Here is a 17,699-nt window from a genome sequence, read left to right as displayed (position 1 = left end):
GAAGTTTTTCAAGTGGTAAGCATTTAGTTCCCATGTCAGCTGGGTTCTTATCAGTGTGTACTTTTAAAAGAGAAACCTCATTCTTTTCTACAATATCTCTGATGTAATGAAACCTTACATCAATGTGCTTAGTCCTATCATGGAAGACTGGATTTTTACACAGTTGAATGGCAGATTGAGAATCTGAAAACAAAACAGGAGGAGTTTTCACAAAATTGAGTTCAGAGAGCACTCCCTTTAACCATACAGCCTCCTCCATTGCCTCTGTAATGGCAATGTATTCAGATTCAGTGGTAGAGAGAGCTACAATATGTTGCAGCTGTGATTTCCAACTTATGCAGGACCTGCAAACAGTAAAGACATAGGAGGTGGTGGACTTCCTCTTGTCTCTATCATTAGCATAGTTAGAATCAACATAACCAGTCAGTTTTACACCATCTTCACATCTGGAATAGCACAATCCATACTTAGAAGTATGTTTCAGATATCTTAACAACCACTTCAAGGCTTCCCAATGAACAGGACCAGGATTTGACATGTATCTACTCAAACAAGACACAGCATAGGCAATATCAGGCCTAGTACTAACCATCAAATACATCACAGATCCAATAGCATTAGCATAGGGAACCTTTTTCATGGCATTGATATCATAATCAGATTTGGGGCACAAGTCTTTACTCAACATGAAATGAGCAGCTAAGGGAACAGATGTAGGCTTAGCATCAAACATGTTAAACTTCTTCAGAATTTTGAGCACATAGGGTTCTTGATGCAAAACAAGTACACACTCTTTTCTATTTCTGATAATATTAATGCCTAATATTTTCTGAGCATCCCCTAGATCTTTCATGTCAAAATTCTTGCTCAGAGCAGTTTGCACAGCAGTTATAGTCTTCAAGCAGGGACCCATTATTAACATGTCATCCACATACAACAGAAGAAAGACAGGAGCAGCAGTATTCAAGTTTTTAACATACAAGCAAGCATCAAAAGTGCTCCTAACAAAACCTAGATCATGCATGCAAGTATTAAACTTAATATTCCACTGCCTAGGTGACTGTTTCAGACCATACAAAGCTTTCTTGAGCAAACACACATGATTAGGAAACTTAGGATCAACAAAGCCTTCAGGCTGTCTCATGTAAATAGGTTTATCCAAGTCACCATGCAAGAAAGCAGTTTTAACATCCATTTGTTTCAGTTCCCAATCAAAATGAGCACACAAAGTAAGCATCAATCTCACAGTTGTAAATTTAACCACAGGGGCAAAGATCTCAGTGTAATCTACCCCCTCTTGTTGAGTAAAACCCTTGGCCACTAATCTGGCCTTATATCTTAAACCCTCTACCTCACTTTTAAGTTTATACAACCACCTGCAATCCACAACAGAGGCACCCAGAGGTAGAGGAACAAGTATCCAAGTATGATTAATTTTCAGAGAGTTCATTTCCTCTAACATGGCTTTATGTCATTCATTCCAGAATTTAGACCTAGTAGCTTGTTTATAAGATTGAGGCTCTTCCCCATCAGCTTCATGAACATTGAAAGCCAAATTGATTAAAGCAACCAAGCCTACATAACCATCATATCTAGCAGGTTTATGAATTTGCCTCCTAGGTCTATCTCTAGATAAGATGTAATCATTTAGATTTGGAGCATCAATAGCATTTTGAATACCAGAGGGAGAATTAAGCACATTCTGGACAGGCATTATAGGAGGATTACAGACAGGACTACCAGGTAAGTCAGCAACATTGTCCATATTATCATTTGAGGGCACATTCATATCATTATCTTGTGGACCCCCTTCATTAGGTGTTTCATTAGGAGTATAGATTGGAGTACAGTTCCAATAAGGCTGCTCCACCTCACTTGGAACATCCTGAGGATGTTCCACAGCAGTGGGTGTATTTGTGGACTCCACCTCAATAAGAGGGTCACTGTCCACATTCTGTGGAGCAGGGTTTTCAGCCATTTGCAAGCAAGGGAATTCAGATTCATTGAACACAACATCCCTACTAATAATGACTTTAAACCCTGGCTCATCTCTTAGCCATATCCTATACCCTTTCACACCTTCAGGATATCCCAAAAAAACACCTTTCCTAGACCTTGGTTCTAATTTATCAGTTTTAGTATGCACAAAAGCAGAGCAACCAAACACTCTCAGATTAGAAAGATCAAGGGATTTCCCAAAGAACACATACTCAGGACAGAGTCCTTGCAAAGGCACAGAGGGAGATCTATTCACAAGATAAGTTGCAGTCATTAAAGCTTCACCCCAAAATTTCTTGGACAATCCAGACTTAGCCAACATACATCTCACTTTATCAAGTAAAGTTCTATTCATCCTCTCAGCCACCCCATTCTGTTGAGGGGTATAAGGGACTGTCTTATGTCTTTTAATGCCATGACAAGCACACAAATCATCAAATTGTTTATTACAAAACTCTAAACCATTGTCAGTTCTGATAACTTTAATCTTATTCCCAGTTTGAGTCTCAATAAAGGTTTTCCAAGTAGTAAATTTTCCAAACACATCATACTTGTGCTTCATAAGAAAACACCATACTTTCCTTGAAAAATCATCAATGATTGACAGAAAATACACAGACCCAGAGTGGGAAGACACAGAGGCAGGGCCCCACACATCCATATGCAAGTATTCCAAGACATTTTTACTAATGTTTGCAGGGACAAGGGTGGGAAAAGAAACCCTATGTTGTTTACCCAAAACACATGTGTCACAGAAAGGCATGTTGCCCATTACATCAGAATCAGACAATATTGCATGTTTTTTCAAAATGTTTAACCCCTTTTCACTCATATGACCTAGCCTATTGTGCCACAGTAACAATTTATCAGAATTTACCACATTAGCACAGGCTTTATCACAAGTCAGAGGCACAGCATTACACACATACAAGCCACATTTTCTCTTTGCCTTAAAAAGACACATAGAACCCTTACAGATCTTCATACTTCCATCTCCCCACTTTCCACTCAGGCCAGAGTGCTCAAGTGCAGTACATGACATCAAATTGTAGCATAATTCAGGCACATATCTTACATCATTCATGTTCAACACATAGCCATTCTCAAACTACAAACACACAGTGCCAATACCTTGAACAACACACTTTTTATCATCAGCCATAGAGACATAGGTATTAGTTACAGGCTTTATATCAGTGAACAATTCCTTAAAAGGACTTACATGGTATGTACAGCCAGAGTCACATAGCCAATCATTTGAAGAGAAAGCACATTTGGGGGAGGCATTAATATACATCAGACCATGCAGCATAAACACAGAGTCATTTTCATTTTCAAATTTGACAATATTTGCCACATTTTCAATCTGTGAGTTTCCATTATTATTGTTAGGAGGTTTATACTTCTTTAGCTTATTACAGTTCTTCTTAAAGTGCCCAGGTTCCCCACAATTATAACATTTCCTGATAAATCTAGGGTCCTTACTGTTGGACCTAGATCTGACCTTTCTTCTGGAGTTAGACCCTCCATTAGATTCATTCCTCCCTCTTGAGTTAGACCTTCCCCTAACATTTAAAGCCTTATTAGGAGTAGCCTTATCAGAAGCTCTTTCCCTTAGATCCAATTCTTTTGATTTAAGAGAGCTAATTATCAAATCAAGAGGAGCAGCATCTCTGCCATATTTAATAGCTGCTTTAACATCACTGTATGAATCAGGTATGGCATTCATCAAAGCAATACTGGTATATTCATCAATAGTTTTATCTCCTGACCTCTTAATGTCTTGAACAAGCTTTTGAAATCTATCCACATTGTCATCAATATCTTTTGACAAATCAAGCTTAAATTTAAAAAGTTTTTCAAGCAAATACATCCTTGAAGACATAGAAGTTTCAGTGTACAAGGTATCAAGATATTTCCACATTTCAGAGGCAGATTCAATGTGATTTATCTTCCTAATCACAGAGTCAGACAAATTGAGAATTATAGTTGCTTTTGCCAATTCATTCATTTCATCAAGCTTATCTTGTGGGGTATCAGTAGGCACAGTACCATCAACACATTTAAACACTTTTTGCTGAATAAGAACACATTTAAGCTTCTGTTTCCAAATCACAAAGTCATTTTTGCCATTGAAAGGGACCAAACTGACAGGTTGAGCCATTTTAGAAGCAAACAAAAGAAAAAAAAAATTTCAAGCAGCACAGAGAGGAAGAAAGGCAATTAAAAACCCTCAGCAGGCAACCAATCAAGCACACAGACAGCCTTTCAGGCAGCAAGAGAACACAGATTCACAGGGAACAAGAAAAAAATTTACTCAGATTTCACAGAGTTTTCACACAAGAACCTCAAATCCTTGACTGTCACGAGCAAGGCCGGCTAAGGCTATCCCAGTTCGCAATCACTCGCTTGTGGAGGGCGCAGGGGGTCACTTAGGCAGCACAAAATGCTTGGTGGTCAAGTAATAAGAGATTTTAAAGCAGAGAGCGCAAAGGAAAAAAAACAGACAAACACCACGGAAGCAAGAAACACAGTGAAAAACACACCAAGAAACCCTAAGTCTTGCCAAGACTGTCTACCAGCAACAAAAAACCCAATCCTATAGTTGGCACTAAACAGAAAATAGAAATATCCAGAAAGATTTAGCCAATTTACCAGAGCAAACCCCCACTCGAGGGAGGGTTCCACTTGCCCACCTCCTTTAGCGACTCGGCGTGCCGGAATAGTCCCCCCGTGGCTCTGATACCACTGTAGGGATCAGACTATCCGGATTCACTATTTACCGAGACCTCTTTGGTCTTGTTTACAAGATGGCTCAGTCAAACCACCAACCAAGCGACTGATTTAATACAAGGACACTAGCTATTACAACCAATGAGCTAATGAACTTAAACACTGCCTTCACGAACCAGAATCCTCAAGATTCACCGAGAACCCTGCACAACTAGAAACCCTAGTTAGTAAAATAAGAAAGATCCTTTCGGATCTACACAAACCAAGCAGTAATAAGCAATATAACAAAGGAATCACATAGATCTATAAGCAATGGCTCAGCCACCCGCCAATAGTACAGATCTATTCACCAAAACAACAATCCAAGGGAGCAACGTTGAGTTCAACCGTGAAACTCTTCACAAACCATAGGTTGCAACCCCAAACCACTCCACTGCACCGGATCTAGCCGATCTCAAAGCTCACAACCACAGAAACCTCTCCACAAGAAGCCCTAACTTCTCTGGAACCCCAGCAACCGAAGTAGTTGCTAATCTCAAACCCACACACTCGTTTAATCACACAAATATCAGTGATAAACCACAGTGGAACAACCAGAGAAACATCAGAGAAGGAAAACCCAAGGGAAACTCAAGAACTCGAGAGAGAAGTGTGAGAAATCAGAGAGTAGAGAGTGAAGTGAGGCGGTGAGTGGAGAGAGGGGTATATCAAACCGGGAATGGGCTAGGGCAATAACTAGCCCAACTTACCTGATGGGCCAGATTAATTCCAGGCCCAACAATAATAGTCCACCAACTTAACAGCCCAAACAATCAACACATCCCAAATGATAATAACTTTAATTATTTGAATTCAAGGATTTAAAATTATAAACTTTATATTCATTAATGTCACATAAAGCTCGTCTTAATTAGTAATTTTGGTTAATTTTATGTTTAACTAATCACGTCATGTGTTCGGGGATTTATAGCTTTTATCTAAGATGAAAAGTATAATGTTTTACTTTCCAATCAAATTTTGTAAGCGTAATAAATAATCTTACATAAGACAAAAGATTTCTTTTATCATGATACAAAACACAATGCATGCCGATATCTCATGTAACCTTCAATAGGGAAAAAATTTGGCCAATCAATGAGGAAGAATCTGCTTTTTTACAAATCATTTAGCTAAAACAATTGTGTCCGTATATATGTTTAATTAGATAATAAACAAAAATTGTACCAATACTGCTAAAACAATTGTGTCCGTATATATGTTTAATTAGATAATAAACAAAAATTGTACCAGTACTTTATACTTTTCCTTAGTGGGAGATATGTACATAAATTGATTCCATCAAAAACATAAACCCAAAATGTTTGAACTTTGAACCATAGATAAATGGAGCGCTATTATATATGATTGGACCCAAGATTGTCCTTATTGTGAAGATTTTGGAGATTGTCTATGACAAGGACTAGAAGATTTTATAACTCTATAAATGTCACATTTTCACATGCTATACCATACAAATCTTAAGACAAAACTTAGTGGTAGAAAGCTATGTGACATTCCTCTAAGATTGAATGACAACATGGGCCCCATTGTGTAAAAACAAAATCATGACATAACATGTATATTCAATACCCATTATAGTATTGATTGTCGCCACACATGAAATTGGTCAATAATTTGGCAACTTTGCTTCTCACACAAATTTCAAATTGAGGTTCAAGTCCAATAAACTACTCTAATAAAGGCATTGCAAACATTTGAGAGGAAAAAGTAACGACTAATAAGTTCATTAGAGTGTGAACAAGATGCAATGATATTTTTTCCTTAAAATAATGGAGTATTTGATTCTTGCTTGAGGACATGTACAACTGGTCCCATATTTTTGATTGGACAGAAAATAATTTACACATTGTATATTTCTGGCAAAGAAGAATTAATTAATTAATCAAATGTGGGTTGATTTACATTCTTGTTACCTTTAATCACACTAGAGTTTTCACATAGTAGCTAATCATGATGATGGTGTTTTGCTTTAGTCATTTGATCTATCTTGTTACTAATTGAGTCAATTATTCTCCACTCAAATGGAAGTCACTATCCTAAATAATATCTTGATCATGGTGGTTGAAAAAGCAATTTGTCTTCATTTGTCCCAAGGGTGGCAATAAACAGAGATTGTTCGCACTGTGTGTGTGCTACACAGTAGTACTCCATAATTAATCAGCCTATTTTAGTTGTATAATTGAAATTAGACGTTTCGAGTTTTTTCCTTCTTTAATTCTGTTTTTTTATTACTACTGAATATTTAAACTTATGGTTGATGACGAATCCATCGCAAACCGAAGTTCAAATGGGAGCAACAACTTCGGAGGAAATTTGATTGCCAAGAGCATCCACAACCGTGCTCTTGCCAACGAGCACAGTTGTAGGCCCGGCCCCACTTTTTCTGTTTGCTCTTAGGCAAGAGCACAACACCCACATCCGTGCTCTTCCGCAAGGACAAGCACAAGGTTCCCACCATTCCATTATTCAATTTAAATAAAAACATTTCCACAAAATTAAAATACATTAAAAATACCTGGAATAATATTACAAAATACATTAAAAATTACATAATTAAAATCCAAAAAATAAAAATTACATAATTAAAATCCTAAAAATTAAAAATTGTTGGAGTTAAAAATTACATAATTAAACTCCTAAAAATTAAAAATTACATAATTAAAGGCTAAAAATACCCCGTGGAAGATTATTCATCCGGCGGCACTACCCCCAATTGTTTTTGGAGGCCCAATATCATGGCCTCATGCGATCGAAGTTGCGCTGGGGTCATAGTTGACCTATCGGCCATATTGAGTTGGACCAAAATCCCCACAACGAGTTGGTGGGGGTGGAGGTGGCGCATAGGGAACGGGAACGGGAGCATCGCCGGATGGAGTCGCGGCGCGACGGCGGTTGGCCGCTGCCTTCTTCCTTCCTTGCGATCGGCATTGGGAACCGCTCGGGCCGGCGTCGGGGCTACCCAAGTTAGCTACGGCAAGTTGGCTAGCCACGTCTTCGGAGCCGGCGTCGGATAGGGCTATTGACCTTGACCGTTTGGAGGAGCCGCTAGAAGAGGATGTTACGCCTCCCCTATACTTCGGATGCGACCGCGTCTCCTGCCAAATGTTGAGGTACCTGAACGGCTTGTAGTTCATGGATTGGTAGGTCGACAAGGCAAAACTGATGATGTCGACCTCGCTCCGGCCGCTCCCCGCCGACCGCTCTTCCTGTAGGTAATACCCCTGGAACTTTTGGATTTCTTCGTTGGTGTTGTATATGGCGTTGCGCACCATACTCTCGTTGCGCTCGATTGTTCCGCCGGCCGGTTTTCATTGTACCGGCGACAGATGCGCCACCAATAATGATCGCCGGATTGGTTCGTGCCAACCTCCGGATCATCGGAGATTGACAAGAATGCCTTGAACAATTGCTCCATCTCCACCGGAGTGTACGGTGTGCGGACACCGCGAGTAGGAGGAGTCGGAGTTTGGGAGGGGCCGCTCGACCTCGCTCTAGGCTCGGGTGTCCACCCGTATTGCCCTTCGGGGGCTTCTTGGTCGTCGATCGGGTAAGGCCGGTAGCCACCCGGAACTCCCGAACTTTGGATTTGAGGAGGGGCCGAATATTCCGTTTCCGGACTAGGAAACGGTTGTGAACCGAACCAATTGGGGTTCCAACCGTGGGAGCCCGGGGGGGTGATCGTCGTGGCCGGACATTGTTATGTTGTAGGAGTGGAAGAAAGATTGAGAATGGAAATGAGAGAATGTAGATGAGAATTGTGTAGTGTGGTGTGAATTTTTGGGTGTGAAAGTAGGGGTATTTATAGATGAAAATGTGTATTTTTGGGGGAAAAAATTGAAAAATAAATTAAAAGTGGGTAGAAAACGGATATAATTTTTTGGGAAGTGGGAAAATATTTTTTTTATTTTTAATCGTTCTTTAATTAAAAACCGATTTTTTTAAAAAAAAATCAAATTGCCAACGGCTATGCCGTTGGCCAATCACCGCATGCCAAGTCACCTGCTCGCTGGCACGGACGTGCTCGATGCATCGAGCAGCGCCGTGCCAGCGGTGGACAGCGTCTCCGTGCCGCTGGCACGGACTGACATCGACTTGCGAGTAAACATCGACTCTTATTCATTTCTGAAATTGGGAGTAGAAATGTAAAAATTGGTGAATAGACAGACAGACATCTTGATCCACAACAAATGCTATTGGAAACGTAAAAATATTTTGGCCCAACAATTTTGGGCCCAAAGCTATATTCAATACTTTAGAAACATCTATAGCCCATATTTTCGTTTAGGGCTTTTGGATCCGAAACTGATCGACCAATTTCCATTTCTATAATTCTGCTCTGATATTTATACTGTTACAAATTCATGCTTCAGAAATTCTCTTGCTCTGTTTTCGAATCCCCAAATTCACCGGCACTTGATACTCGATACTACTTCCTAAAGAGGCGAATAGGATGGATTCGTAACAGTTAACTTTCTACCTTGTGTTGTGTTGAAGAAGGTACATTTTCTGGATTCCAAGTTGTTTTCCGATCGCTGATCTGAATTATGCTCTTCTCTGTTTTTTAAAATTATTTTTCAACCTAAATTACCCCTGTGTTCTTATTATAAACTGAATTTACAATTTACAAATAAAAACTATTAGTAATATGATAGTTTAGCAATTGCCAGATGCAATGTACTAACAATATCCAGAAGACAAAGTTAATGTGCTGTTAATTTGGACTGAGTCTTTGATTTGTTTCCGATTATGTAATTTCATTTACATCCAATAATAAAAAGTGTAATCTATTTATTGTTTTTTTATTCGAATAAATCTATTTCTTATTATAGTCTCTTTCATCGTAATTTTACCCACGGAGGATGTGTATATTTGAGACTTCGACGCTGCACGCTATCGTTAATTTCCTCTCTTTTCTTTCCGATCGAATTTCTCATCGAAAAGCCTGATGAACTGCGAAATCTGCCAACTCAAAGAGCTCGTGAGTAAATCTTCGCGTCGTGAACTATATGTTTGTATATGCTGTTGGTTGAAGTTATCTTATGCGTGATTATCTGCTTTCGCTGAATTAGGATGTTGAGCACTTCGAGATACGCGAAGTTCTTAGATGTAAGTTTGCTTCCTCGTTACCTCTCTTCTTTTAGAAATGTATACAGTGATAATTCCTTGCGGAATTGAACTGAGCTTAACTTTGTTTCTTGATTTATTTATTTCTAGGTATTAATTGTATGGGTTTTGGTGATTGAATTTAGTTTATTTGAGAGGAATCATATGTATTGTATACTGTACTGTTAATCTCATCAGACTTGAGGTTTCTCACTCGATGAAGGAGGTGTTCAATATTTTATTTAATTTCCTGAATTTATTTTTTCTACAATTAGAGAGATATGTGGTGCCTAGCAGTTTCTAATACGATAAAGTGCGATTGTAGGCATTTTGCACACTATTTTGTTCCACAGAGCTTTAGGGCTTGTGCGTCCGAAAGACATTGATTTGGAACTTTTCGAGATTACATATGTAAGTAATTTCTAGTTTCACTGTTATGTTGTTATATCAGTTAAGCTACCAATGCTTTTATAATGATCAGCATGGTTTTAATATGATTTTGATAGAAACATTACTCTGTTGTTAGGACTATGCTTTATTGATTCAACCATTATACATCATTAGGAATTTAGCAGGCATGATTTATACCCTCTAATGTGCATGCTTTTGTAATTATCAGCACGGTTTTAATATGATTTTGAGAAACATTCCTCTGTTGTTAGGACTACTATACTTCATTGATTTCACCATTATACATCATTAGCAGGCTTGATTTATATCCTCTAATTATCTTCATAAATACTGATAGGATGGTTTCACTGTTAATTATGGAGCCTAAAATATCTCCTACCATGTTTAGGATTTGTTTCCTTGAAGTATATTTCCTTGTGATAGATTTATTCCTTAAAAGATATTTCCTTATGGAATATGTTTCCTAGTTTGACTAGAATTATGGCTCTCTAGTTACTTATAAATAGAGGTGCTCCCTCATTATTAAATCATCCTTAAATTATATAGTGAAATCTCTGGCTTGGCATCGCCCCCAGACGTAGATACACATTGTATCGAACTGGGTAAACAACTTCTTGTGTTCATTCTCTTTCATATTCGTGATTGCCTGTGTTTATTTCCCAACAACTGGTATCAAGAGCCTAGGGTTTAAGAGGCAGAAATCACGATGGGGATCGACGAGAAAATTGCTGTAGAGAAGTTCGATGGATCTGATTTCGGATTTTGGAAGATGCAGATTGAGGATTACCTGTACGGTAAAGATCTCTGGAAGCCTTTAAAAACCAAACCCGAAAAGATGGAACATGAGGAGTGGGAGCTGCTGGACAGAAAAGCGATGAGCGCGATTAGGCTATCGTTGTCCAAGGATGTGGCTTATCACACGACTGCAGCAAAGTCGACAAAGGAGATGATAAAGATCTTGGAGGACATGTATCAGAAACCATCAACGGCAAACAAGGTACATCTGATTAGACGATTGTTTAATTTTAGAATGCAAGAGGGAAAGCTGGTGCAACAACATCTCAACGAGTTCAACATGATTACTTCGCAACTGAACTCGGTTAATATAAAATTCGATGATGAAATTCGTGCCCTGATTTTGCTATCGTCTCTGCCTGAGAGTTGGGCTGGCACAGTGACAGCAGTTACTGCTGCAGAGACAAAATTAACAGTTGACAGAGTAAGAGATCTGATGATTGGTGAGGAAGTTCGCCGGAGAGAATCAGGATCTTCTACTTCGGGATCAGCACTGAATACAGAACAGAGAGGCAGATCGAAGGGAAAGCAAAATCGTGGAAGATCAAATTCCAGAGGAAGGAGTCAATCCAAGAAGGATTTGGATAAAGTTAAATGCTGGAATTGTGATGAGTTTGGGCATTTTAGAAATCAATGTGAGGCACCGAAGAAGTATAAGAATAAGGATCAGAAGGACAAGAAGACAGCAAACGCTACCATGTCTGATGACGATGGCGAGGCGTTGGTCTTGAGCGTCAGTAGTCCGATGGAATCGTGGGTATTGGATTCTGGGGCGTCGTTTCACTCCTGCAGCAATGTGGAGATAATGGAAGACTACGTTTCTGGCGATTTTGGGAAGGTACATCTGGCTGATGACGAGCCCTTAGATATCGTGGGAAAGGGAAACGTGAAGGTAGTGACGTCCAATGGATCCGTAATAAAACTGAATGGAGTCAGACACATTCCTGGATTGCAGAGAAGTTTGATTTGATTGGGCAGCTTGATGCAGAAGGGTACACCGTGACGTTTGGCTGCAACAATTGGAAGATTACCAAGGGAGCTATGATAGTAGCTCGAGGTAAGAAGGAGGGTACGTTGTATACCACAACTAACTCCAAAGATTGCATTGATATTGCAAGTGAGGCAAATAATGCAGATTTGTGGCACTGTCGTCTTGGCCACATGAGCGAGAAAGGGATGAAGATAATGTGCTCAAGAGGTTTACTGCCTGGCTTGAAAACTGTTGAAGTTGGCCTGTGCGAGGATTGCGTGTTTGGGAAACAGAAAATGGTGAGTTTCTCAAGAGGAGACAGAAAATTGAAGACACAGAAGTTGGAGATGGTCTACACTGATCTATGGGGACCAGCACCTGTGAAGTCCCTCGGAGGCTCTGAATATTATACGACTCTCATCGACGACTCTACTCGAAAGCTATGGGTTTATTTTCTGAAGAGTAAATCCGATGCGTTTGACGCTTTCAGGAAATGGAAAGCCCTTGTTGAAACTGAAACCGGGATGAAGGTGAAGTGTCTAAGATCCGATAATGGAGGAGAATATGAACTTGCAAAGTTCAAGGAATTATGCGCCGAGAATGGAATCCGCATGGAGAAAATTGTGAAAGGAACTCCACAGCAGAATGGAATCGCAGAGCGCATGAACAGAACGTTGAATGAGCGAGCAAGATGCATGAGGTTGAAAAGTGGATTGCCAAAGATTTTGGGCAGATGCAGTCAACACAGCTGCATTCCTAATTAATAGAGGTCCATCAGTTCCCTTGGAGTTTCGGATACCCGAGGAGGTTTGGACAGGAAAAGAGGTAAATCTATCTTTCCTACGCATCTTTGGTTGTGTTGCTTATGCTCATGTTAGTTTCGTTGAGAGAAGTAAGTTGGATGCTAAATCTATTAAGTGTACGTTCATTGGTTATGGAGGCGATGAGTTCGGTTATAGACTCTGGGATGAGCAGAACCGTAAGGTTATTCGCAGTAGAGATGTCATCTTCAATGAACAGGTATTGTACAAGGATAGATTGGAGGCGTCAAGTCCCAGCAGTTCTGAGCCACAAGTGGTCGAGCTTGACATCTCAAACTCGAGTGGGAGCAAGGAGAGTCAGAATGCTGAAGAGGTGCTTGAAGAAGAACCAAGCGCTCCACCACCGACTATTCCGCTGCCTAAATCGACTAGAGAGCGACGTGCACCTGATAGGTACTCGCCCTCTAATTTCTATTTGTTACTTACTGATGGTGGTGAGCCCGAGTGTTATGCAGAGGCAGGAGAAGGCCCTGATAAACGAAGGTGGAAAATTGTCATAGATGACGAGTTTGCCTCTCTTCTCCTAAATGGCACATGGGAGCTTGTGGAACATCCTAAAGGGAAAAAGGCATTGCATTGCAAGTGGGTCTATCGAATCAAAGGTGAAGCTGATGGTAGCAAGCGCTACAAGGTTAGGCTGGTTGTCAAGGGATTTGAGCAACGATACGGTATTGATTATACAGATGTGTTCACTCCTGTTGTGAAACTAACTACTATTCGTTTAGTGTTGAGTATGGTAATTGCAGAAAATCTATTGTTACATCAGATGGATGTAAAGACGGCATTCCTTCATGGTGATTTGGAGGATGAGTTGTACATGACAGTTGACACAGCCTGAAAGATTCATAGTAAAAGGAATGGAAAACCTTGTATGCAAGTTGAAGAAGAGCTTGTATGGTTTAAAGCAAGCTCCAAAGCAGTGGTACAAGAAGTTTGATGGATTCATGATGGAGATTGGCTATAAAAGATGCTACGCTGACCATTGTTGTTACTACAAGAGGTTTGACAAGAGCTATCTTATTCTGTTATTATATGTTGATGATATGTTGATCGCAGGAGGTGATCAAAAGGAGATGGATAAGTTGAAAAGGCAATTGTCTGAACTATTCTCCATGAAAGATCTTGGAGAGGCTAATCAAATTTTGGGCATGAGAATCGAGCGTGACAAGGCGGCAGGAAAATTATATCTTTCGCAAGCTGCTTACATTGGTAAGCTTTTGGAAAGATTCAACATGGATAATTCGAAGCCAGTAGTGTGCCTTTGGGCAGTCACTTTAAGCTGTCAAAGAAGAAGTCGCCGAGTACAAAAGAAGAACGTGCTGAAATGAAGAAAATTCCTTATGCTTCAGCAATTGGCAGTATTATGTATGCAATGGTGTGTACGAGGCCTGATATTGCACAAGCAGTGGGAGTAGTGAGCCGGTTCATGGGTGATCCGGGCAAGCAACATTGGGAAGCAGTTAAATGGATCCTTCGATACTTGAGAGGTACTACAGAAAGCGTCTTATGTTTCAATGGCAAGAATGTCGAGCTGGCAGGTTATGTGGATGCAGACTTGGCGTCCAATGATCTTGATGGGAGAAGAAGCACAACCGGGTATGTATTTACTTATGGTGGTACTGCTATTTCATGGACTTCTAAGTTGCAGAAGACTGTTGCTTTGTCTACTACGGAGGCTGAATATGTAGCTGCGACAGAGGCAAGCAAGGAGATGGTGTGGTTGCAGAGTTTCTTAGATGAACTTGGGAAGGAGAACAAGAGTAGCATACCCTACAGTGATAGTCAGAGTGCTATTTTCTTGGCGAAGAATCCAGCGTTTCATTCTAGGACAAAGCATGTGGAGTTGAAATATCATTACATCCGACACCTAGTGGAGATGAAAATCCTGCAACTTGTGAAGATACTTGGAAGTGAGAATCCTGCAGACATGTTTACTAAGGTGGTGACCTTAGAGAAATTGAAGCTATGCATAGCTTCAATTGGCCTTGGAACTTGAAGAGAAGGTTAGGCGATGCTAAGCGGATGAAGGGATGAGATCACAAGGAAATGGTTGTTTAGGAGTTGTTAGTCTCCAAGTGGGAGATTGTTAATTATGGAGCCTAAAATATCTCCTACCATGTTTAGGATTTGTTTCCTTGAAGTATATTTCCTTGTGATAGATTTATTCCTTAAAAGATATTTCCTTATGGAATATGTTTCCTAGTTTGACTAGAATTATGGCTCTCTAGTTACTTATAAATAGAGGTGCTCCCTCATTGTTAAATCATCCTGAAATTATATAGTGAAATCTCTGGCTTGGCATCGCCCCCAGACGTAGATACACATTGTATCGAACTGGGTAAACAACTTCTTGTGTTCATTCTCTTTCATATTCGTGATTGCCTGTGTTTATTTCCCAACATTCACATAATGTTTCCATGTTATTTGTATGATGATCATGGTTATCATTTTATCTTTATACGTAAATCTATGGTTTCCCTATAATGTGCATGTAGCAAATGAATGAAATGGCAAATGGCTTTGCTCAATGATTCTTATCTCAACTAGTAACTTCAGCGCTATTTATTTGAATTTGTGTGTGTAGTATGGCCAACATTCTTTTATGTTTATATATGCAGGTACAATGTGGTGATGTAGAACTTGAGAGGAAAACAGATGAGAAGATTGAGCAATTCATAGACAGGGCGGAGAAGCACCCAAATAAGAAAAATCAGGTATTATTGCCACAAGCTTGTAACCTTTCTTGCTTGCTTTGTTCAAGCTTGGCTACTTCTTTATTTAAAGATTATTATGCCATGTGATACATTTATTTTTCACTTTCTCTAGTGAAAACATAGAAAAGGGGAGGTACTGGTAGGTCTGATTAGCTTTCTTGTAACCTTTCTTGCTTTGTTCAAGCTTGGCTACTTCTTTATTTAAAGATAATGCCATGTGATACACTGAATTTACTGGTAGGTCTGATTAGCTTTATGGGTAGCTCTAGAGGAGTGCTCACTTCCCTTCTCTCTCATCATTCGTTATTGTGTAGCACTAGAGGGGTCTCCACTCTCGTTCTCTCTCAGTAATTTTCTTTCATTTTGTTGATATTTCAATCATTGTTGAGATTCATTGACATTGTGGGGTGATGCAGATATGTTTGTCCTTCTATGAGGTCAAAAACAAACAGCCTACATGGTTCACTAATAAAGTTGAGCGCCTCTACTGGGAACAGTGGTACATAAACTTGAATGTAGCACAACACCAGAAAGGGCATTCTGGAAAGTCTACCTCTTCCAAAATAGTAGTTGATCCTGGAGGTATTATCTGTTTTATGAAATTTTTAAGATAATTCAGTCCACTTTTTAATCAACTGGCATAGATACTATACTTTCTCTCTGCTTACTATATTAGTACTGCAGCTGAGGAAAGGACTGCTCGGCGTGCAGCATTAGAAGCTTCGCTTCGTGATGTTCTATTTCAGATAATTAGATTTGTGAATGAAAAGAAGGATCACATTCCTCCAGTTCCAAACCTCGAAGGTGTCTCATTCCCCTATGAAATTACTATCTCAAGGTATTTTGCTTTTGTTATTTTTGCAATGTAGTTATGCGCATACTTGTTGTGTTTCACTACTCTATTGCATGCTAAAGATCGACATTTTTTCCAACTTTTCTTTTCCAAGTGAACTGGTATGTGATGATTATTAAAAGGAGGTTATTTTAAGGTTTAGAGGTCATACCTTTTTCTCTTTAAAAGTTGCATATTGATTTCAACACATTCATGGTTTAATCACTGCAACCTAAGAACTTGGCACTGCATACATGCTGATATGTGTGCTTACTTTCCTTGGAGGCAATATAGTAGTATCAGAATGACATGCTTACTGTGCGTGCTTGAACTTCTAGTGCATAAAACCTTTCACAATATTTATGAGTAATCTCTCATGACCTATTGTTGCATATAAGAAATCTGATTGTTCTGTTCCATGGGACATGGTCCAATTTAATGGTAATAAATAGAAGTATTATGGTTTTATGATGAAAGGAAGTTTATCTTGTGGTGATTGCGTGTGGCTGACACGATTAATGTAGTAGGCTCAGTCATGATTGATACATTGGTTTGGTACTTGGAAAGGATGATCACCTTGTGCTTGGATGTTATTGTTTTTTGTGTTTCTTTCGTAGATGTAACTGAAGCCACATATAAACCTGCCTGTTAAGTTAAGCACTGCATTCTTATAGTTCGTCAGATTCTGCATTTGGAATGGAAATGTTCAAGAGGATGCTCCAAACCGGGAATCCTACGATGCTCAGCTGACTCGTGAGGTCCTCTAGCTGCTGTATTTTGTCTCGAGCTCTCTCTGTTATGTACTTGGAATGAATATGCTGCGTGTGAATATCTTATGCTAGATTATGTAAATCGAGATCTACTAATTTACAGCCAAACTGAAGTTATGTACTTGGAATGAATATGCTGCCCGTGAATAGTTTCTGCTAAATCAAAATTTGGTGCTCTGGAGAAGCACACGGTGATTGTGTACATATCAAATTATGTAAACCATCTTAACTATTCTTTATTGAAAATTTTATTCTGGCTTTTCGATGGATTTTAAAGATTATGATTGGATTCGTGGAGTCTTTCCACAACATTGCCGTACACACAGTTTTTCTTTAGCAATTAGAACCACATTTATCAATTATGTTGGATTTGAATGTGAACTAACTTGGACATTAACCAATGCATGCCTCTCAATTTTTTTTTCTGTTTTTTGCTTGTTCATCACAAGTGGCCAGTTTTCAAAATTTTATTGTATAAATAAGTAAAGCTTG

At 39.4% G+C, this 17,699-nt stretch overlaps 1 protein-coding gene across 4 annotated transcripts; it reads left to right on the top strand.

The window, feature by feature from the left end:
* The first annotated feature begins 9,141 nt into the window (after positions 1-9,141).
* LOC121767590 (autophagy-related protein 101-like) lies at positions 9,142-17,466 on the top strand. Of its 4 annotated transcripts, none has more exons than XM_042163893.1 (8): positions 9,142-9,288; positions 9,621-9,769; positions 9,861-9,897; positions 10,220-10,305; positions 15,510-15,605; positions 16,022-16,187; positions 16,290-16,443; positions 17,112-17,466. In XM_042163893.1, exons 2-8 carry the CDS (start codon positions 9,737-9,739, stop codon positions 17,185-17,187), a joined length of 648 nt encoding a protein of 215 aa, XP_042019827.1. In that variant the 5' UTR covers positions 9,142-9,288; positions 9,621-9,736; the 3' UTR covers positions 17,188-17,466. The 4 variants fall into 4 exon arrangements, with proteins under 4 accessions (XP_042019827.1, XP_042019830.1, XP_042019829.1 ...); XM_042163896.1 differs by having other exon boundaries at positions 17,055-17,466; XM_042163895.1 differs by having other exon boundaries at positions 9,147-9,288; positions 9,733-9,769.
* The last annotated feature ends 233 nt before the right edge of the window (positions 17,467-17,699 follow it).

The sequence above is a fragment of the Salvia splendens genome, chromosome 15 (genome assembly GCF_004379255.2).
Source record: "Salvia splendens isolate huo1 chromosome 15, SspV2, whole genome shotgun sequence".
Classification (NCBI taxonomy): Eukaryota; Viridiplantae; Streptophyta; class Magnoliopsida; order Lamiales; family Lamiaceae; genus Salvia; species Salvia splendens.
This window is presented reverse-complemented; position numbering and strand designations above follow the sequence as displayed.

Excerpts from the sequence above, each read along its gene's own strand:
- LOC121767590 (XM_042163893.1), top strand. The coding sequence starts at position 9,737 with ATGAACTGCGAAATCTGCCAACTCAAAGAGCTC. Across the intron at positions 9,898-10,219 it reads GATACGCGAAGTTCTTAGAT|GCATTTTGCACACTATTTTG; the intron begins GTAAGTTTGCTT and ends GTGCGATTGTAG. Across the intron at positions 15,606-16,021 it reads ACCCAAATAAGAAAAATCAG|ATATGTTTGTCCTTCTATGA; the intron begins GTATTATTGCCA and ends GGGGTGATGCAG.